General features: G+C 39.6%; 5 protein-coding genes across 5 annotated transcripts; 3 read left to right on the forward strand and 2 right to left on the reverse strand.

Annotated features, from left to right (window-relative positions):
• Positions 1–36: 36 nt before the first annotated feature.
• Positions 37–2,695, forward strand: CCOS01_13853 (multicopper oxidase; the record flags this gene model as incomplete). The annotated part of the gene is made up of 6 exons (XM_060461997.1): positions 37–867; positions 962–1,051; positions 1,103–1,900; positions 1,960–2,136; positions 2,272–2,455; positions 2,511–2,695. The coding sequence occupies 6 exons, from the start codon at positions 37–39 to the stop codon at positions 2,693–2,695; spliced, it is 2,265 nt and encodes a 754-aa protein (XP_060307717.1).
• Positions 2,696–3,896: 1,201 nt separating this feature from the next.
• On the forward strand, positions 3,897–6,418 carry CCOS01_13854 (PA domain-containing protein; the record flags this gene model as incomplete). The annotated part of the gene is made up of 3 exons (XM_060461998.1): positions 3,897–4,910; positions 4,984–5,550; positions 5,624–6,418. The coding sequence occupies 3 exons, from the start codon at positions 3,897–3,899 to the stop codon at positions 6,416–6,418; spliced, it is 2,376 nt and encodes a 791-aa protein (XP_060307718.1).
• Positions 6,419–7,601: 1,183 nt separating this feature from the next.
• CCOS01_13855 (uncharacterized protein) lies at positions 7,602–8,474 on the forward strand (the record flags this gene model as incomplete). Its single annotated transcript, XM_060461999.1, has 1 exon — positions 7,602–8,474. One exon carries the CDS (start codon positions 7,602–7,604, stop codon positions 8,472–8,474), a length of 873 nt encoding a protein of 290 aa, XP_060307719.1.
• Positions 8,475–14,236: 5,762 nt separating this feature from the next.
• On the reverse strand, positions 14,237–14,467 carry CCOS01_13856 (short-chain dehydrogenase; the record flags this gene model as incomplete). Its single annotated transcript, XM_060462000.1, has 1 exon — positions 14,237–14,467. The coding sequence occupies one exon, from the start codon at positions 14,465–14,467 to the stop codon at positions 14,237–14,239; it is 231 nt and encodes a 76-aa protein (XP_060307720.1).
• A 132-nt stretch (positions 14,468–14,599) lies between these two features.
• Positions 14,600–14,791, reverse strand: CCOS01_13857 (uncharacterized protein; the record flags this gene model as incomplete). Its single annotated transcript, XM_060462001.1, has 1 exon — positions 14,600–14,791. The coding sequence occupies one exon, from the start codon at positions 14,789–14,791 to the stop codon at positions 14,600–14,602; it is 192 nt and encodes a 63-aa protein (XP_060307721.1).
• Between the last annotated feature and the right edge of the window lie 4,180 nt (positions 14,792–18,971).

An 18,971-nucleotide genomic window follows, 5' to 3' on the forward strand; every position in this document is an offset into this window, starting at 1 on the left:
CATATTTGTATACCCTCCCTCATTAGCGCAGCAACCATGAGCTCCGGCCTGGTCCCGCGGGACGGGACGCGCGACGAGCAAGACCCCATGCTAGGCGTCAGATCGTCGTCGGAGACTGACGTGGAGGATCGCCTGCTTCCCGACTCAGCCGACTACAGCGAGAAGGGCCACTACCGACGCTATGCGGGCCACAAGAAGACGTTTCGATGGATCATGGTACTCACTTGCGTGTCTATCCTGACACTCATTCCTTTCATTTTCGCCCAATTCTTCAATGTACAGACCAAGGACCGGCCGGCCGAACCGGCCCACGATGAGGATAATCATGAAGAAAGCCCCCCGCCGCCGCCGCCGCCACCACCACCACCGGCGGACCCAGTGCCGGAACTCACGACGACGATAACGCCAACAACGACTTCGTCTCTTGTCCCTACGCAAACACCGCAAGTGAATTTGACGCCTGATCAGCAGTTTAATCTGCAGACAGGATTCCAGGTGTCGAATGCGACGTCGATGCGGGAGTATGTGTTCAACATCACGCGGCAGCAGCACTCGCCCGATGGCTTTGAGAAGTCAATGATCCTCGTCAACGGACAATCTCCCGGCCCTCTCATTGAGGCAAACACGGGAGACACCATCCGTGTCACGGTGCACAACCAGATGTTGAAGGAGAGTACCACGATTCACTGGCACGGCATTGACCAGAGAAAGTCGGTCTGGATGGACGGTGTCTTTGGCGTCAGCCAGTGTGCCATTCCTGCCGGCGAGAGCTTCACTTACGAATTCAATGTCACCGACCAGCGGGGCACGTTCTGGTGGCACGCTCATGTTTCAGTCCAAGTCACTGACGGACTCTTTGGGCCATTGGTAAGGTTTCTCTCATACTACTTCATGAGACATCGCTGGTGAAGCCTAGGCCTGTGAGCGCTTGACGATACTAACATGCTCTTCTACAATGTAGATCATCCACGATCCGGATGAAAAGATACCCCCTGTGGATGATGACAAGATTGTGATGGTCGGAGATCTCTTTCATGAGTATGGAGGCACTGTGAGTTGACTCGGCCTCTATCACTCTCATTCGGTTCTCACAGGTTTCTAGCTCCTCACCCAGTACCTAAGCGCCAATCCACCTTGGGCCCCTAAGAAGCCCGGTAGAGAGCCTCCTCCTGACAATGTCATCATCAATGGCAAGAACACATTCAACTGCTCCAGCATTGAAGGCCATGATTCAAACAAGGCCAAGTCAGGCGAGGACCATAGCGGCCACAACATGGAGAACATGGGAAGCCATAACACCCCGAGAGATGGTGCGCCTCCCTCCAAGTGCACATGGGGTTCCCTCTTCAATACACGGGTCAAGAGTGGCTCAACAGCTCGTTTGCGTCTCATCAACCACGGCACATCGACCCCCATCTTTGTTACGATTGACGACCACCCTCTGCAAATCGTCGAGATTGACGGCGTCGAGGTCGCTCCAATCGCCACATCCCGTGTGTATATGAATCCCGGTCAACGCTACTCCGTCCTCGTCCACGCCAACCAGACTGCCGGAAACTACCTGATTCGTGCCGACGCCGCGGTGCGGTGCTTCCACATGTCCCACAAGAACCATAAGGCGGGCATGATGCACGGCACACCTTTTGGGGCCACCGCCATCCTATCGTATGACGAGACGGATCTTGGCGTCCCGCCGATTGGCAAGGCGTGGGATCTTAACGCCAACTCGAACCCCGGCGTAGGCAAGGAGCCATGGGGAGACAGGTGCGAGGATTTGCCACACAACCTTCCAAAGCCTGTCAGAAGCAGGCCGGCCTACGACGTTGGCGACAGGAATTACCATTATTTCACGTTCAAGCAGGAGCGCGTCAACGATGTCGTTCGTACACACGTCAATGATGTGAGTTGAAAGAACCTCTTGGCTGTTCTGCTGAATAATACCCTGCTGACAGTGATTAGACTCTGTATACACCTTTGACCGACGATGCCTCGCTATGGAAGGTCATGCAGCAGGACATCACACCAGAGAACCTGAACTCGCCGCAGCCGAAACTAGACTTCGGAAAGGATCAGTTCGTCTTGGTGTCCCGAGACGATAAAGCTGCACAAATCGTAGTCAACTCAGACGCTATGATGGTTCATCCTTGGCATTTGCAGTAAGTTGCTTCACGACCATCCACTCTGAACCTATGACTGACCGTTTATTTAGTGGTACTTACTTACAAACTTCCCTCTACTCTCCGCCAACGTGCTAATCTATAGACAGGCCAGAACTTCCAAGTCATTGGTTGGGGCAATGGCCTTTTCGGAGCCAGCAAGACTACATGGAACTTTGACAACCCAATGCGCCGTGACACGATCACAATCCCAGGATACTCACACCTGGTAATCCGCATAACAGCAGACAATCCGGGTGTTTGGGCGTTCCATTGCCATTATCTGTGGCACGCTGAAGGTCGGTCATCCACTTACTTTCCCATAGCTCAAAATATGAACTAACATTGCCGCAGCTGGTATGTTCGTTTCCATCGCTCAGCGAATGGGCGAGCTCGCGGGCATGCTGGGTACATTGGACGCCAACGGTGATGCCGGTGCCATCAAGAAGAAATTCTGCCCCATGGCCAAGGCACAATCTGGTGCTCCTCTCGCACAGCCCGTTAAGACTGGGGCGCCTAAACCGCCTCGGACCCTTTGATGTATGTAAATTAGATTGGTTGTGACAAGAGCTGTTGATAGAAGTAAATACTTGAGTACACATTTAGACACTGGATGTACTGAACCCGATACACTTGTGCAGCTACTGAGGTTTTGAAAGGCTATCGTCCAGCGTAACGATGATTTTACCAATTCAAGATAGCTTCATTGAATGGCGGCCCCGTCGTAGGTCTTCGGCGCCGGCAGAGCCGCATGATAATTGCCATTTGCGACCAATCAGTAATCGTTCCGACAGTCATCAAAAACGTAATGCCAGAAGAGGAAGGCCAGTGAGACTGAGCACTTTTCAATTTATCAGATATGATGGCATTTGGTTAGCGAAAAGCTACCGGAAGAAGTTGACCTGAACTTTACTGAGTGGACTTGTGTGTTAAAATAACCAAAAACACGACAGAATAACCGCCGCTAGTGAAATTCCGCTCGTCGTTGGATCGATCGTGAAGTAAAAGGACTCCCCCGCATCTAGAAATCACGTATGCCGACGGAACCTTTGCATTGACTCCAGGCTGCAGCGCCCGTCCTACCACCTGGAGCTCTGCGGTCTTGTACCAAGCACCGAGATTCGGGTGTGACAATGGACCGGTTTCTGCGGGATGCTACATGGCAATTTCCCAGCCGGGGTGGGCAACGTTATGCTAAACTTTCTTGGTTGATTAGCGCAAATCTTCAACAGTCGGCAACGTCGGACGAACATTAGTTCCTAGGATTAAGGTTGCCTGGCACTCTATTTGAGTGTTGGTAGACTGCCGCAAGTTGCGGAGTCTCTAGCCAATCAGAACAATAATAAACCCCTGGGTTATATTATCTCAAGCTTTCTTATCCCGGCCCTTAGGTCGCAAAGGGTAGGTCGCTAACGGATACACGTGCAGACGAACAGTGTTCCTGGGACTGGTCACTGCATGTCGGCTTCGCTTATTTGCGAGATCGTCAGGTACGAGAAGTTTACTGGTGCAGATTGCGAGACCCTCAAGGGCTAGATCCCGCCGATGTGGTGCCACGGTCTTGTTCATTCCGCCCCTGACATGGGGAAGTAATTCACCGTCCGTGGGAGCTATGTCACATTGGAGTATATAGAGCTGTTCGGTTGGCATGTGGAATGCAACGACGTCCTGTCTCCAGCGTCAAGATCTCCTCCATACGCCAAGGACTCAACTCCAGATTGAGTTGACAATACCGCAGCAATGGCAAAGACTTCTCTCACCCTCCTCTTGGGCACCCTCTTCGCGGGGGCCGCCTATGGTGCTGAGCTTCGCAAGACGTATATCGTCCAGATGAAGCACACCGGGGCCTCCGGTCTCCGACGCAGAGATCTGTTCGACTCTTCCCTCATCTCCGTTTCCGCCGATCCTGCCAACGTGCTCTACCACTATGAGAACACGGTCAACGGATACGCCGCCAAGATCACAGATGGCCAAGCTGACGCCCTGAGAGACCGGGACGACGTCCTGTCTGTCACTCTTGACAAGGCCTGCCGCCTTCACACCAGCAGAACCCCGAACTTTCTAGGCATCGACGATGCCTCGCTCCTTGGGCGCGGGCTCGACGTCGGCAACTACCTGGACGAGAGAGACGACTACAACGGCACCAACCCAGAGTCCAACCTCATCGTCGGCATCTTCGATACGGGCGTCTGGCCCGAGAACCCCAGCTACAAGGATGACGGCATGCCGCCCATCCCTGCCAACTGGAAGGGCGAGTGTGAGATCAGCGAGGACTTCCCGGCCACCAGTTGCAACAAGAAGCTCGTTGGCGCGAGGGCCTTTTACAAGGGATACGTCGCCGCCGTCACCAACGACACGGGCTCCTTCAACTGGACCGGAGAGTACCAATCCCCCCGAGACGACGACGGACATGGTACGCACACTTCGTCCACCTCAGCCGGAGCCGCCGTACCGAACGCTAGCCTTTTCGGTCAGGCCTCCGGTACAGCTCGAGGTATGGCCGAGTTCGCCCGTGTCGCCATGTACAAGGTCTGCTGGAAGGAGGGCTGCTTCAACTCTGACATCCTCGCGGCCATGGATAAGGCCATTGAGGATGGCGTCAACGTCATGTCTCTTTCTCTTGGCCCCGATCAGCCCTCCTTCAGCGAGGATGATGGTTCAGCACTCGGTGCGTTTGCTGCCGTCCAGAAGGGTATCTTCGTCGCCATGTCTGCCGGTAACTCTGGTCCGGGAGCAGGCACTGTTGCCAACCTTGTAAGTATCTCTCGCGCTTCCATTCTCCTTTCTCGCTTCACTCCATTGGTGTGGTTTGTTAACACTCTGGTAGGCCCCTTGGGCTCTGACCGTCGCCGCAAGCACGCTTGACCGTGACTTCCCTGCTCATGTTACCCTCGGCAACGGCAAGAACTACACCGGCTTCTCTCTCTACAGCAATGGTTCCGTCACGGATATCACGCCTCTCCAGGCTGGCGAGGTACTTCCCCTCGTCCACGCAAGCCAGGCGGGCAAGGGTAACGTCACCAACGCCAACCTATGCCTGGCAGACAGCCTTGACCCCGCCAAGGTTGCTGGCAAGGTCGTCGTCTGCGTGCGCGGAAACAACGGCAGAACCGAGAAGGGTGGCGTCGTCAAGGCTGCCGGTGGTCGCGGTATGGTCCTCGTGAATGCACCCGCTAACGGTGACGAGCTGATTGCCGACGCCCATATCCTGCCTGCCCTGCACCTTACTGCCTCAGATGGAGCCGAGGTGGAGGCCTACGCAAAGACCGGTAACGGCACGGCTATTTTGGACTTTGAGGGCACTAGACTCGGAGTCCCGGCTCCGCTTATGGCGGCTTTCAGCTCGCGCGGCCCGAACTACATCGTCCCGCAGCTCCTGAAGCCGGATATCACGGTACGTTACGAGCAACAACGTCAAGTTGTGAGGGAGGCTGTGTATGATTGTCAATAGACTAACACAATGACAGGGACCTGGTGTTTCCATCCTGGCAGCCTGGGCCGGCACTGGACCTACCGGTCTTGACATTGATACCCGCAAAGTCGACCAGAACGTCATCTCGGGTACGAGCATGTCGTGCCCTCACCTGAGCGGTCTGGCAACCTGGATCATGGCCCGCCGTCCGGAATGGAGCCCGGCCGCCATCCGCTCAGCCATGATGACAACCGCCTACACCAACACCAAGGGTGCCAAGACCCCTCTCCTGGACTCCTCCGACTCCAAGGCCGCGACCCCTTTCCTCTACGGAAACGGCCACGTGGACCCCGTCGCCGCCCTGAACCCGGGTCTCGTTTACGACATCGCGCCCACCGACTACCTCCCTTGGCTCTGCGCCGTCAACTCGACCGTCGCCTTCACGACCGCTATCACCAGAAGCAACTTCACCTGCGCATCCAACCAGACCTACAGCGTCTACGACCTCAACTACCCCTCCTTTTCTGCTCTTTATGATAGCGCAGCTGCCTCGGGCGGATCCTACACCGCCACCTTCAAGCGCACCGTGACCAACGTCGGAGGTGCCGGCACGTACAAGGCCGACATTTCTCTCAACGACGCTGACTTGGCCAAGGCCTTTGTGACGCCCGAGACTCTCACTTTTGAGGCGGCTGGAGAGAAGAAGACGTTCGAGCTCACCGTCACGATGAGCTCCCCGCCCACCGCCGACGCTACTTCCTGGGGCAGACTCGCGTGGTCTGACGGAACCCACGTTGTGGGCAGCGCACTGTCGTTTGTGTGGGGCATTCCGGCTCCAGATGCCGCTTAATTCCTGTAGACGTGAGACATTGTTGTCGCGCCGTTGCAGAACCTTCGTCGAAGCCTTTTTAGCTTTCTTTGTTTGTATGTTTTCTTCAAATCTGGAGGAAGTAGCCTTGTGGGCGGTCGAGTTATCTTTTCGAGCTGTGGGTCTTTGGGAAAAGCGAGAAAAGCGAGAAGATTGCTCGCGGGGCTTTGTAGAGCCGCATTCAGGCACAATGCCTGTAGCTGAACTCAATTCATTTTGTTAATCTCAAACCAAAAATCCTTCGTTGTTGACGTAATCTGGTATTCGACACTTTGTGATTTCTTTTCCTCTAGGCTGGCAATGGAATTCCGCCAAACCGTCAGGCACACGAGCCAAAGTCCCGTATCTTGGCCACATCAAGTGTGGCCGTGTTGCTTGGTAGGGTCAGCACTAGACCATGTACGCCTTGGCGCTAGCGATAATTGAAGGATCAACTTCAGTATTGTCACTATTGTGAAGGCTGTCAACGGAGTGAAGGATTCGCGGGATCAGCTTTAGACAAATGACGGATAGGCAAAAGGAACGAACCGTCAAGGGTAAGATGGACATATCGAACGCCCGATACGAGCACCGACTTACACGCTAACTACGCGTGGCTTGCGACCCCTGCGTAGGCTTACTGGTGATGCAATCGCAACCAATAAAAAAGCTCTGCCTTACTCACTCTCTTGATATCGTGACCAAGCTTTGCGATAAAAAAGCCAAAAACGAGTTATTTAACACTAAACTAGGTACTTTGGGCTTTAGCTGATGGCGCCAGAGGCTCTTCGCCGAGTCTCTAGTTTGAAATTGGATCTTTGTTCGAAAACCCGCAAACACGGCGGTCTTGTCCACTCATAATCACTCCGCTTCTCAATTAAGTTTTCTTGACACGGAAAATCGGAAAGGTTGGCTTCGTAAACTTCAGCAACCCATCCCGGGTAACCCTGGCCCCAGTTTCCACCCCCGGTGCGGCCGTGCCGCAGCCCGGTGGTGACATGTCATGTAAATGACGATCAGCCCCCTTGGGCAACTCGGGGTGCCTGGACGATCTATATTTACTTCCCGAAGGACGACATTCCCGCGTTTTTGGGTCCCTTATCTGAACTTGTGTTCCCCCAACGGCATGTCACTTTTTCTTTGAAAGCTGAAAGACAAATCACATCACACATCAAAAGAATTGGCCATGCACGTCTCACTCAGCCGCTCGCTGCAGCTGCTGACGTTTTTAACGGGTTTCAGCTCTGCGGCGACGATAACAACGACGCCCACGACCTCCGTCGAAGTTGACCTTATCTTCCCGCGCAATGGCAGCACCTACAAGCCCGTCTGGCCTTTTCCCTTCGTCTTCACCGTTCAAAACGCCTCGAAGCTCTGGCCAGAGTCCGACGAAAAGAACTTTTACAACTTTTGGGTGAAGTGGGATCTCACGGGGTACACCGATATCAACGATGCGGACACAGGGCAGCTCTTCAGTTCGGGCGTCTGGCAAACCGAGGCCAAGAACAAAACCGCTGACACGTATACCATCATCGACACTTCCCGGAGAGACCTGGTCAACGCGACGCAGCGGGAGTTTCGCCTACGATACACGGCGACCATGTTCAGCGCTTGTCCAAAGAACGTCACTGGCGAGGGCCCGTCATCAAAAGTCTACGACGTCTCGTACAACGGCACCGCCTTCTTCACAACTGATCCCAACGGACAGATCCCCTCTCTTGTCGACACGACTTCCTGTCCCGACTTTGTCGGTAGTTTCCAAATTACAGGCAACAGCCATGACTATGGCGATATCTGCCCCGTGGTATCGGACAAGGAGCCCACTTCTGAGGCCTGTGAAATCAAGATGGACGCGGCTCTAGAGACGCAGGTCAAGGCGGCGATGCTCACTCGTGCAAATTGCCAGAACGGGACCTGGCCTGACCCCGAGGGAAAGCTTTCAGCGTTATCTTGCAATGCGGTCAAGACCAGCGATGCGGGTGCCAAGTTGCTCGGCGGCCTTGTCACCAAGTCCTCGGCGCTCGTGTTGATCTTGGCCGCATCTTGGGCAATAGTTTGAGGGTCCGGCGTTGCCCCACACACACACATTTATACATTCTACCTGGGCTGAAACGCCGTCATCAAATGTGGCGGCTTTTCAGCTCGGCAACAGCGTTGTTTTAGCCAACCTTTGGCATTTCTGAAACTTAAATTCTTTTTTCATTTTGTACATATTTGTATAGCGGTTGGGCTAAGAGATACCATTCTAGACAGAGGGAGTTTGGGAGTTGCTTGTACGCGAGATGAGCCTTTCGCCGGTGGTGGTTGGATTATTTATCTTCACGGTTCAGTAGAATTGACTTCCATTCAAAATGTATATATAAATCCGCTTTGTCTCGTTGGGAATTTAAGTCAAACTACCCACTTTTAGCCTACCCCCCCTTTTGGCCCACCCCAATAACATAGTCTTAAAATATCGGTATTAACTATAGTTAATTAATTAACTACCTTCTACTACTATAATAATATAATTAAAATTATTATTAAGTAATTCGACCCTTATGAGTCGATTAGGACTAACTAAACGGTTATTAAAGTCCTCCTAAGCCTTTTATATATCCTAAATACTTACGAACCTAGTATTTAGGTTTATTAAAATACTCTTTCTTTTTTAGGCCTTAGATAGTGGTTTTTTTCCGGCTTTATAGGCGCAAAAGATCGACCTTAATAGGATTACGCTTTTAAAAAAAATTATATAATACGGTATACTTTTTAATTATATAATACGCATAATATACTCTAAGTATGCGCTTAATATAATATAATAATTTTAATACGAAAATTATTATATAATTCGGGATAGGTAAGCTACTTTATAACGGCACTAGCTAAAAAGGTTAATAGTAGAAATTAGCCGTAATAATTAGCTATAATAGTCGGCCATAATAATTAAAAATAGCCCTTAATTATAGAAGTTCTAAACTTTAATAATAACGTAGAGGTTTTTAAAAAAAAGGGCTAAATAGGCTAATATTTATTACTTATACTAAAGTTCGTAAAGATTTTTTTATTTTTATCGTTTTTAATATTATTTAAAGCTGCTCTCTATTTAAACTAAATAAATTTATTAAATAAATTTATTAAATAAATTTAGTAAATAAACTTATTAATATATAAACTATTATTTTAATAAGAACCTACTCTCTTAGTATATAGTTAGTAATTAATAAGTTAGAACTTTTTAAAAATACTCGTTAATAAGTTTATCCCTCTTAAGCTAGGTACCCTCGGCTAGCTTAACGCTATAGCTATTATAGCTAACGTAAGTATATTTAAAAATTAATAAAGTACTTTTTAATAATATAGAATTTAGCTAAGTAATAATATAAACGTTATAAATAGCTAGGCTAATATAGACGTTAAAATTTAATATATTAATACTAGCTTAGAAATTATATTTTACGGAGCTAAAAATCCTTTTAATACGGGCTATATTATAAACGTAAGGGAATATATAAGGGGCCCCCTAACCTTTAATAAAAAAGAGTATATAATACGAGATCTAGCTACTTATATAAGCTAGTACTAAGAGGTCTTATATACGTTAAAATAGGTATAGCTCGCCCTCTAAACGGGTAGGGGAAGGTCAAGAGCTATTTTAATTAATAATTAAATATAGAGCGCAATATACTTAATTTTCCCTAATACGTAATATACGGTACGGCCCCGGCGGATTACTCTATTAGGGGGTTTTTAAGCCTTATATACTTAACCCTTACCTCTAGAAGTCGAATTTAGTACTAAAATATAGCTAAGTAGTAGGCCTATTTACGAAATATTTTTTTTACTTTTTTAAATAGTAATTATTAAGTAGTATTATTTAGACTAAGCTCTATAAATAGTTTTAAGTAGTTACTAAGCTCGCTAGCCTTCTTAAGAGTTAACTAGTTAATAATAAAGGTTATTAATACTTAATTAAGTAGTTTATTAATATTACTAGTCGTTTACTTAGTTTCTATACCCCTTTTAAATAGTATAACTTATATAAATAAGATTATTAAGTTAAGAAGTAACTTAGTTATATTAAGTAGCTATAGTTTAGTTATTTTTTATTTATTTTATATATTTAACGACGTTAAATTAGCTAAACGAGCGAGCTAATAGTAGCTTAAAAAGTATTACTTTTTAATAATAGTAAAATTATTTATTATATTTTCTTTACTAAGCTCTTTTTTATAATAGGATTTAATAAGCTTAAAAATAGCTATATTTAACGGCTAGAGGATATAGGAAGTATATAGTAATAAAAATAATAAGTAAATATTATTTTTATAATACTTTTATATAAATTCTATTATTATATAACTCTTATACTTATTTAGTATTAATAGTCGAGGCTAGTTTAGCTTACTAAGCCCTTTAATAAGGGGGGTCTTAGTTTATAATAAGAATACTTTTTTTAATTAATAAAGAGTAGTTTTATTAGTTATCTAATTATTATCTATTATTATAAACTTTTAATTATTATAAGAGTTAAGTTAAAATAAAAACTATTATTATTATACTAACTTTCCTTTATAAATAATTAGTAGTTTAATAGATTTATTATTAATAAAAATATACTTAATAATTATTATTTAGGTACGCGAACTAAGCTCTTTTTTTTATATTACTATAGCCTCTATTATATTTAAAACTAGCTTATTAGCTCCTTTATTTTTTATTATACTAATCTTATTTATATTATACTTATTAGCCTATTTAATATTACTAATCTCTAGTATATTAAGTAATCTAAACTATAATTTAATTATATTAATAATAGTTTTATTAATATAGCGCGAATTTATTAGATAACTTCTCTAGACTTTTATTAATAAATTCTTCTTAATAAAAGCGTTAATTTTTTTTTAAATTGTTTAATATCCCCCTAAGATATTAGAACTTACTTAGCGAATTCTCTAACTTATTAATAAGTTAGTATAATACTTTAGGTATATTAAATTCGAACTTACTAAGCTAGCTAGTCTTTTTATTATAAAAAAAGCTTTTAAAAGTTTACGAATGCCCTTACCCTCGTTTAGTAGCCTTTTTTATAATTCCGAAGTATTAACTTAGGAACCCCGAATATAATCGAGGCTCTCTATTATAGCTAGCTAGTTATAATAAGTATTTGTTTTTTATTTTTATTTTTGCTAGCTGCTCGGGCGATTCTCGATATCGGTTATATAGTAATAATACATAGTATTAGTGGATACTCCTACTATCTCGTTAGACTATTTTTTTTAGATTTTTTACTTTTTTAAACTTTCCCTTTTATAAAGTTTATAATTACGGATTATTAATAGTAATATTAGGTACCCGATACTATTACTTTATAAGCCTACTACGTACTTAGCTAAGTTAGCTACCCTTCTAAGTATAGTAGCTCATAACGGTAGTATTAGAGATACCCTCGTCGCTATCGTTAAATAATATCGACCTAATATTTACCCTAACACTTTTAACTTTAACTCGCATACATATACATATTCGTTACCTCGTTTCTTTTATTAAAATTAAAAAACGCTTCCCTTACCGTCTGTTACTATCGCCCTATTACTATTACCCTATCGCTATTGCCCTATTACTATTACTATCGAATCGTTTACCTTAAATATATACTATCGAAATACTAAGACGCTTAGTTATCGTCGACCCCTAGGACTTCCTCAATAACTAGAAGTTTAATTCTATAAGTATTATACTAAAGGACCCCGAACTATAGTACGATCGTTTTAAAGAATACGGATTAGATACTATCGACTTAAAGATCGGAAAAATATATATCAATATAGCTATTACCCTAATTAGTGCCTAGCTTATATAATATAATAGCCTCGAAATGCCTAACCGATTCTAAAGTACTATTAATATTCTAAAAACGTAGCGTAGGAGTAGAGTAGGAAGGATTAAAAAGGATATTCTAGAGTTATTAAATAGGGCGGAAAATAAGGGGTAGTTTTTAGCTATTTAGAGGGCGATTAATATACTGCGGCAGCGGGGTTATTAATATTTTAAGTTTAGTTAGTATTAATAGCTACGGCCGGCTATTATTAGTTATAAAGTTTGTTACGTAATAAAAACTTAGTATTAACCCTAGTAGACTAGTTTACCCGTGAGGGTAAAGTTAGCCCCTAATAAGGCGGACTAGACCCTAAAGGGGTTATAATAAGTATATTAATAAAAGTTAAGGCTACGAGTACTAAATAAATAATATCGTAGTTATAAATAGCTTTTTTTTAAAACTATATTTATAAATCGTAAAATAAATAAAACTTTAGTAATTAATTATAATTTTATTAAAAGAGGTTCTTAGTAAAAATAATTAAAAACGATTATAAGATTTAATATTAAGTTAATTATTAAAAAAGCTATAAAAAGTCTATCCTTAAGCCTAGCTCAAGTTTATATTATATATAAGTTTAATTATAAATATATTTTTTATTAATAATTATTTTTATTTATTAAATAATCGCTTAGTAAATATTAATAAGCGCTTATTTAGAGTAATTATAATAATTATTTTATTATATAATTACCGTTTTTTATTTATATATAACTTATTTATAGTTCTTTTATTTTATAAAAATTGCTTTATATTGTCGTATTTTTATATATATAGTATATTATAGCTATTATAAGCTTATAGGGCGGGCCTTAGTTTTAGTTATATATATTAGGTTATAATACTTTCTTAAGAAAGAGACCGTTTTTAATAGCTTTAAGAGCCTATTAGACTTTATTTTTAGTATATAATATTATTAACTATAGATTAATAAGTATATAAAAAAGAAATTTATTTAGACGATTTTTATAATTATTATATTAAATTAAAAATCGTAAGTAGGGTTTTTAATTAGTAGCTAAGAAGGAAATTAGGGTGGGCTAAAAGGGGGGGTAGGCTAAAAGTGGGTAGTTTAACTTATTTAGAACCTATCTCATTTAAGTACATAAAATTAATAAGCTTATAATAAATCCCTATATAGTTAAAATTATATAAAATGCTATAAAAGCTTCGTAAATATGTTAGACCCTCTCTTATCTAACCGAATAACAGATTATTTAATCTTGTTTTAGGCCTATTTATAAGAAGGGTATTTATTTATAATCTACTTTAGGTAGGTAATACTAACGAGGCCTTTTTAAATTGAAAATATCGTTATTAATCGTATTCGATAGCGTCTACTTGAACTTGAAATTATGGTAATAAGATGTTTATATACTTTAAGACCTTCTTAAGTAGTCGGTAAAAAGTTAATCCGATGCTAATCTGGATGGGCTGTTAAGCCTACGTTAAGAGCATTGACTCTATTCATAAGTACTAAGTTATATCAAGTAACATCTAGAATCTCGTGTTTAACTGCGTGCACTAATGGTTCTACACGGCAACGTAGCTTGACTTTTAAGCCATAACCTAATTGATAGATTGCTAATTCTATGGGCCTCTGCTGAATCCGCCGCCTTGATCGATGCTGCTCTCCCCATATGTAAAAGTTGCATGCCCTGGAACGGGATGAACTATTCAAAGATAGCGTTTGTTAATATCCCTGAGTCGCCTGGTAATTTGAGAAGTTGACTAAGAGATCTCGTTCGACACGCGTAGCGCAAGTATCCTCCCTTAAGTAAAGTATCTAGACATCAAACTTTTCTTTGATCAACATTGAATTCTTCACTCAGCGCCCGGAGCTTGTCAGCATACTCTAGGTTTCTCGCAAATCCAGCGCAGTGCTCGTCATCAAGCTTGTAGTCAGTCATGTAAAAGCCCTTTGATCCAAGGCTCGAAAGGTCCGGGCTCGGTAATTAAGGATTTACGGCAGAGAGAACTGAGGAGTTGGCGCTTTGATCTGGTGTCTTAGCAGGAGCCTCGAATCCAAGTTCCCTGACCCTCTTAAGTGCCTGCTCAATCTCCTCCGGTTTGGCGTGACGATTGATGTTTGTGGTGACTGCGCCGGGATGGATAGCGTAGGATCCGATGCAATACTTGGCATCCAGCGTCTGAGTAAGTGACATCGAGTATAGAATGTTGGCCATCTTGGACTGGCCGTATGACAGGAAACCAACGTAAGACTTGTCGGACCAATCTTGGCCCGTCAAGAAGCTTCCTTCTTAAGATCAGAAGTTCTTCTTCGGAAATTTCCTCAGGAATCTTGCTGAGTTGATGTCTTAGAACTGAACCGGCGAGACTTGGTGTCCGGAGGAGCTGATATTGATATCTTTAGTAGGTATGGGAGATATCTCTACTGCCTTTATAATCTTTGGCAGGATGTGGTACGTGAGGGGGAAGTGGCCGACGTGATTGGTGGCAAATGTCATTTCGATGCCAACTTTGAAAAGTTGAAGGTCCGGAAGGGCCATCACTCCCGCGTTATTGACAACAATTCCAGCCGTAGGAACTCTCCTGTCTTTATTGGTCTTGATGGCAGCAGCGCGTACTGGTGCTACAGACGACAGTTCCATAATGAGAGCATCATACTGGACGTCTGCGTAGGATGCTTTCAAAGTGGCGATTGAGGCCTGACCCTTTCCGGTGATCGGCCCGCCAGAATGAGGCGCTCCGGACGCTGCGAAGCAAAGGCAGAAGCAGTAGCCAGAGCAAGACCATCCGGTAAGACGATAGTAACAATAACAGTCTTGCCTATAATACTTCTAGAGTACGCATCAGCAATTCATATGGCTGAGGTCAACCCGTCGAAGCCAGCTTTGGAGGGCATGGTGCTAATATTAATAACGGTAAATCAGTTTGGACTAGAAGATCAAATCGGTATAACGATAACTAACTTGGAAATTCTGCTTTTAGTAGGGAGACCTCTCTTACCTTATATACTTAGCTAGAAGGCAATTCTCGGATCAAAAGCTAAACGGAACCCTATTATCGGATTAGAAATCTAATTCGACCGTAGTATATAGCTAACTACGCAGGGGCTAATTAGGGGCCCTATTTACGATTATTATAACTAGCCTAACCTATAGTTAGAACCTCTTTTTTATACTTATATAAAAATTTATATAAGTTTAATTAATCTTTTTATTAACCTACGGTTTAAACTAACTACTTTATAATAAGGATATTAATACTAATTAGTAATTAAATTCTATTATTATAAATTAGTAAGGTATCTTATTATATAAAAAAGACGATCTCTTAATACTATATAGAATAGAAGATTCGTACTAATTAACTTTATAAAAATAAATAAAAAAGGGGGCAACTTTTAAATACCGCACGGAATTAAATAATTATAGCCCTTTATTACTTATAAAAGGTCGACGTTTATTACGTTAAATTATATTAATTAATAAAATTACTTAAATAACTAGCTTTTTACCGTCGTCTTAAATAGCTTTTTTACTAACTAATTTTTCTATAACTAGTTTATAATTAAAAATTAACTAGCTAAATTAGTAAAAGGAAATATTTATATAATAATTACTTACCTAATTAATTAATATAATAACTAAGCTTAATAATATAATATAAAAGAGTACTATGTAATTAAAAAAAAGGATCTTTAAATATAAATATTCTTACTTAGTAATAAAAGTAATTTTATAAGAGTTATTAAACTAAGAGATTTATAATATATAAAAAGGTTTATTATTACGAGGATTTTTTAAGTACGACTTTAAGCCCATAATTTAAATAATCTTCTTATAGCCCCCTTAACTACCCCCTAAGTATTACTTAAGAATATAATATAGGGAACGGTTTAATAAGAAAAGAGGGGATTTAGAGGTCCTAATAATATTAAATTAAAAATATTATAAATCTTAGAAATTAACTTAAAAAAAAAGTAGCTACTTTAAAATAGTCTTATAACTTCTTAATAAAGTTATTATTAGCTTAAGAAAAGGTTAAAAAAATAAGGATTTAAAAAGAAAAAAAAAGAATTTTTTAGAGGGTTACTAAAAGGCTTTTTTTTATACTAACTCCTAGTACGAGATTACTAATTTTAAAAAATTAACTAAATAATAAAAGGGATTATTAATAAATAATAATTACTTAATAATAATTAAGTTATAAAAAAGACTACTTAAAAAATATAAAATAGGGTACTAAGAAACTATAAGAAGAAAGATTTTTAAAATAATTAACTTTACTTAATACGAGTAATAAAATAATAAGTATTTTTAATAAGTTTTTTAAGTCCTCGATTTTATAAAAAAGAGAGCTTAACCTCGCTAACTATATTTAATAGCTTATTTAGCTCCTAATAACCTATCTAGCTTTTTTATAAGCTATTTAATATCTATTTTTAACTATTTTTTTAGAATATTACTTTAAAAGAAGTAGGTTAAGAAAGGAAGTAATTTAGAGATTATAGAGAGTACGAGGTTTAAAAAGTTAGAAATATATAGAATAGTAGAAATTAGTAACTAATAAAGATCCCAAGACTAATTATTTCGTCTTTTTATAATAATATAGACGTTTATTATTATTATTAAAAAGAAAACTATTAAAACCTACTTTTTTATACTAAATAAAAAGGAGGATCTTAATAAGTACGATAGTTAGTAATTTAAAAGGGTAATAATAATTATTAAAAATAGTAAAAACGAGAGTAATAGTAAGATAGTAAGAAGAAGCGGGAATTACTTAGACCCTAATAAATTCGTTAAGTAATAAAAGTACGGATTTATTATAGTTAGTATATAAATTAAATATATTCTTATTAAAATTAAATACGTTAATAACTATTAATATAGGTATAAGCTAGAGTACGACCCTTAGTAAGTTAGGGTAAAAAAGAAAAGAAAGAAACCCGATTTTAAATAGAATCTTAATCTTTTATAAATAAGTAAATATTAACCTAGACTATTAAAGAGTATAGATATATAGGATTGCGGATTAACTTAATAATAAGTAAATTAATATAATAATAATCTATTTAACTAAGGTTTATAAAAAAAAAGGGGCTATAGGGGTAACCCCTATTTTATAAAATTATAAACGACCTTAGTTACTAACTAGATAAATAGTTTATAAATATAAGCTTAGGAATTACGAAAGTAGTTAATAAATTCTTTTATAAATAAGGGGTATTACTAACGTAATTATAATTATAAAAACTATATAAAATCTTAGTAATAACGATTATAAAAAAGGAATTCGTATTATAGAACTAAGTATAGGTTAATAAAGTATATAATTATTTTAATAAATTTAAAAAAAGGGTAAACGACTTAGATTTCTTTTTTATAATTATTAATAATAATTTATTATTATAAAAAGATATATAAAGGTAAAATATAATACTAAACGTATAATAATTAATATATTACGGCTAGCTAGTCGTAGTAAGTATATTAGTAAAAGTTAAGGTTACGAGTACTAAGTAAATAGTATTATAGTCGTAAATAGCTTCCCTAAAGCTATATTTATAAGTTATAAAATAAGTAAGGCTTTAATAATTAATTATAATCTTATTAAAAAAGGTTCTTAATAAAAATAACTAAAAATAATTAGAAGATTTAATACTAAGTTAATTACTAAAAAAGTTATAAAAAGTTTATTCTTAAGCCCGGCTTAAGTTTATACTATATATAAGTCCGACTATAAATATATCCTTTATTAATAATTACTTTTATTTATTAAATAATTACTTAGTAAATATTAATAAGCGCTTACTTAGAGTAATTATAATAATTATTTTATTATATAATTACCGTTTTTTATTTATATATAACTTATTTATAGTTCTTTTATTTTATAAGAGTTATTTTATATTCCCGTACTCTTATATATATAGTATATTATAGCTATTATAAGCCTGCGGGGCGGGCCTTAGTCTTAGTTATATATATTAGGTCGTAATATTAGGTTTTTTTTTTAAAGGTCTTATTCTTATAGACCTATAAGTAAGTTATTATAGCCTAGGTTAGGGCTCGTTAAGTAGTTTTTCTAAAAATACTAAGATATTTATTAGATTTTTAATATATTATTATCTAAAGCTTGTTCTTAAAATTAAGGAGTAAGGATTTAAAATTATAATACCTTACTCGTTTTATTACTTATTAAGGCGAAAATATAAGATATTAAAGGGTAAATTAAGGTATTATAAGTATATATATCGTAGTTATTTTTATAATATAACTACTAATACTATATATAATCATAAGTTTTTCTTCTTTTTTTCTTATTAGTATTTTTTTATACTAATCGTACTTATAGTAGATTATTTTTTATTTAAAGCTAATAAGCTAGAATATAAAAAAGAAATAGAGGAGCTTTTTTTTTAAAAACGGGTAGAGGCCTTGCGCTATATATAGGCTAAAATAGATAAGTCTTTATTAAAGTTAGACCGTTTTTAAAAAGAAAAGAGAATAGTATTTAAAAAAAGAAAGGCAATTCCTAATCCTCTTAGAATAGTTATTAATAAGAATAAGTTATTTATTATATAGGAGGCGTAATCCTATAGTACTTTTAATATAATTAACTAGAACGCAATAATAACTAAGAGTTCTAGTTTCGATTTTAACTTTAATACTTTTAGAGTAATTCTTAGGAGTTCTAGAGGTTCGTAATAGGTTCCTATAT

This window comes from Colletotrichum costaricense (genome assembly GCF_030867565.1).
Source record: "Colletotrichum costaricense strain IMI 309622 chromosome Unknown Scaffold_18.1, whole genome shotgun sequence".
NCBI classification, from domain to species: Eukaryota; Fungi; Ascomycota; class Sordariomycetes; order Glomerellales; family Glomerellaceae; genus Colletotrichum; species Colletotrichum costaricense.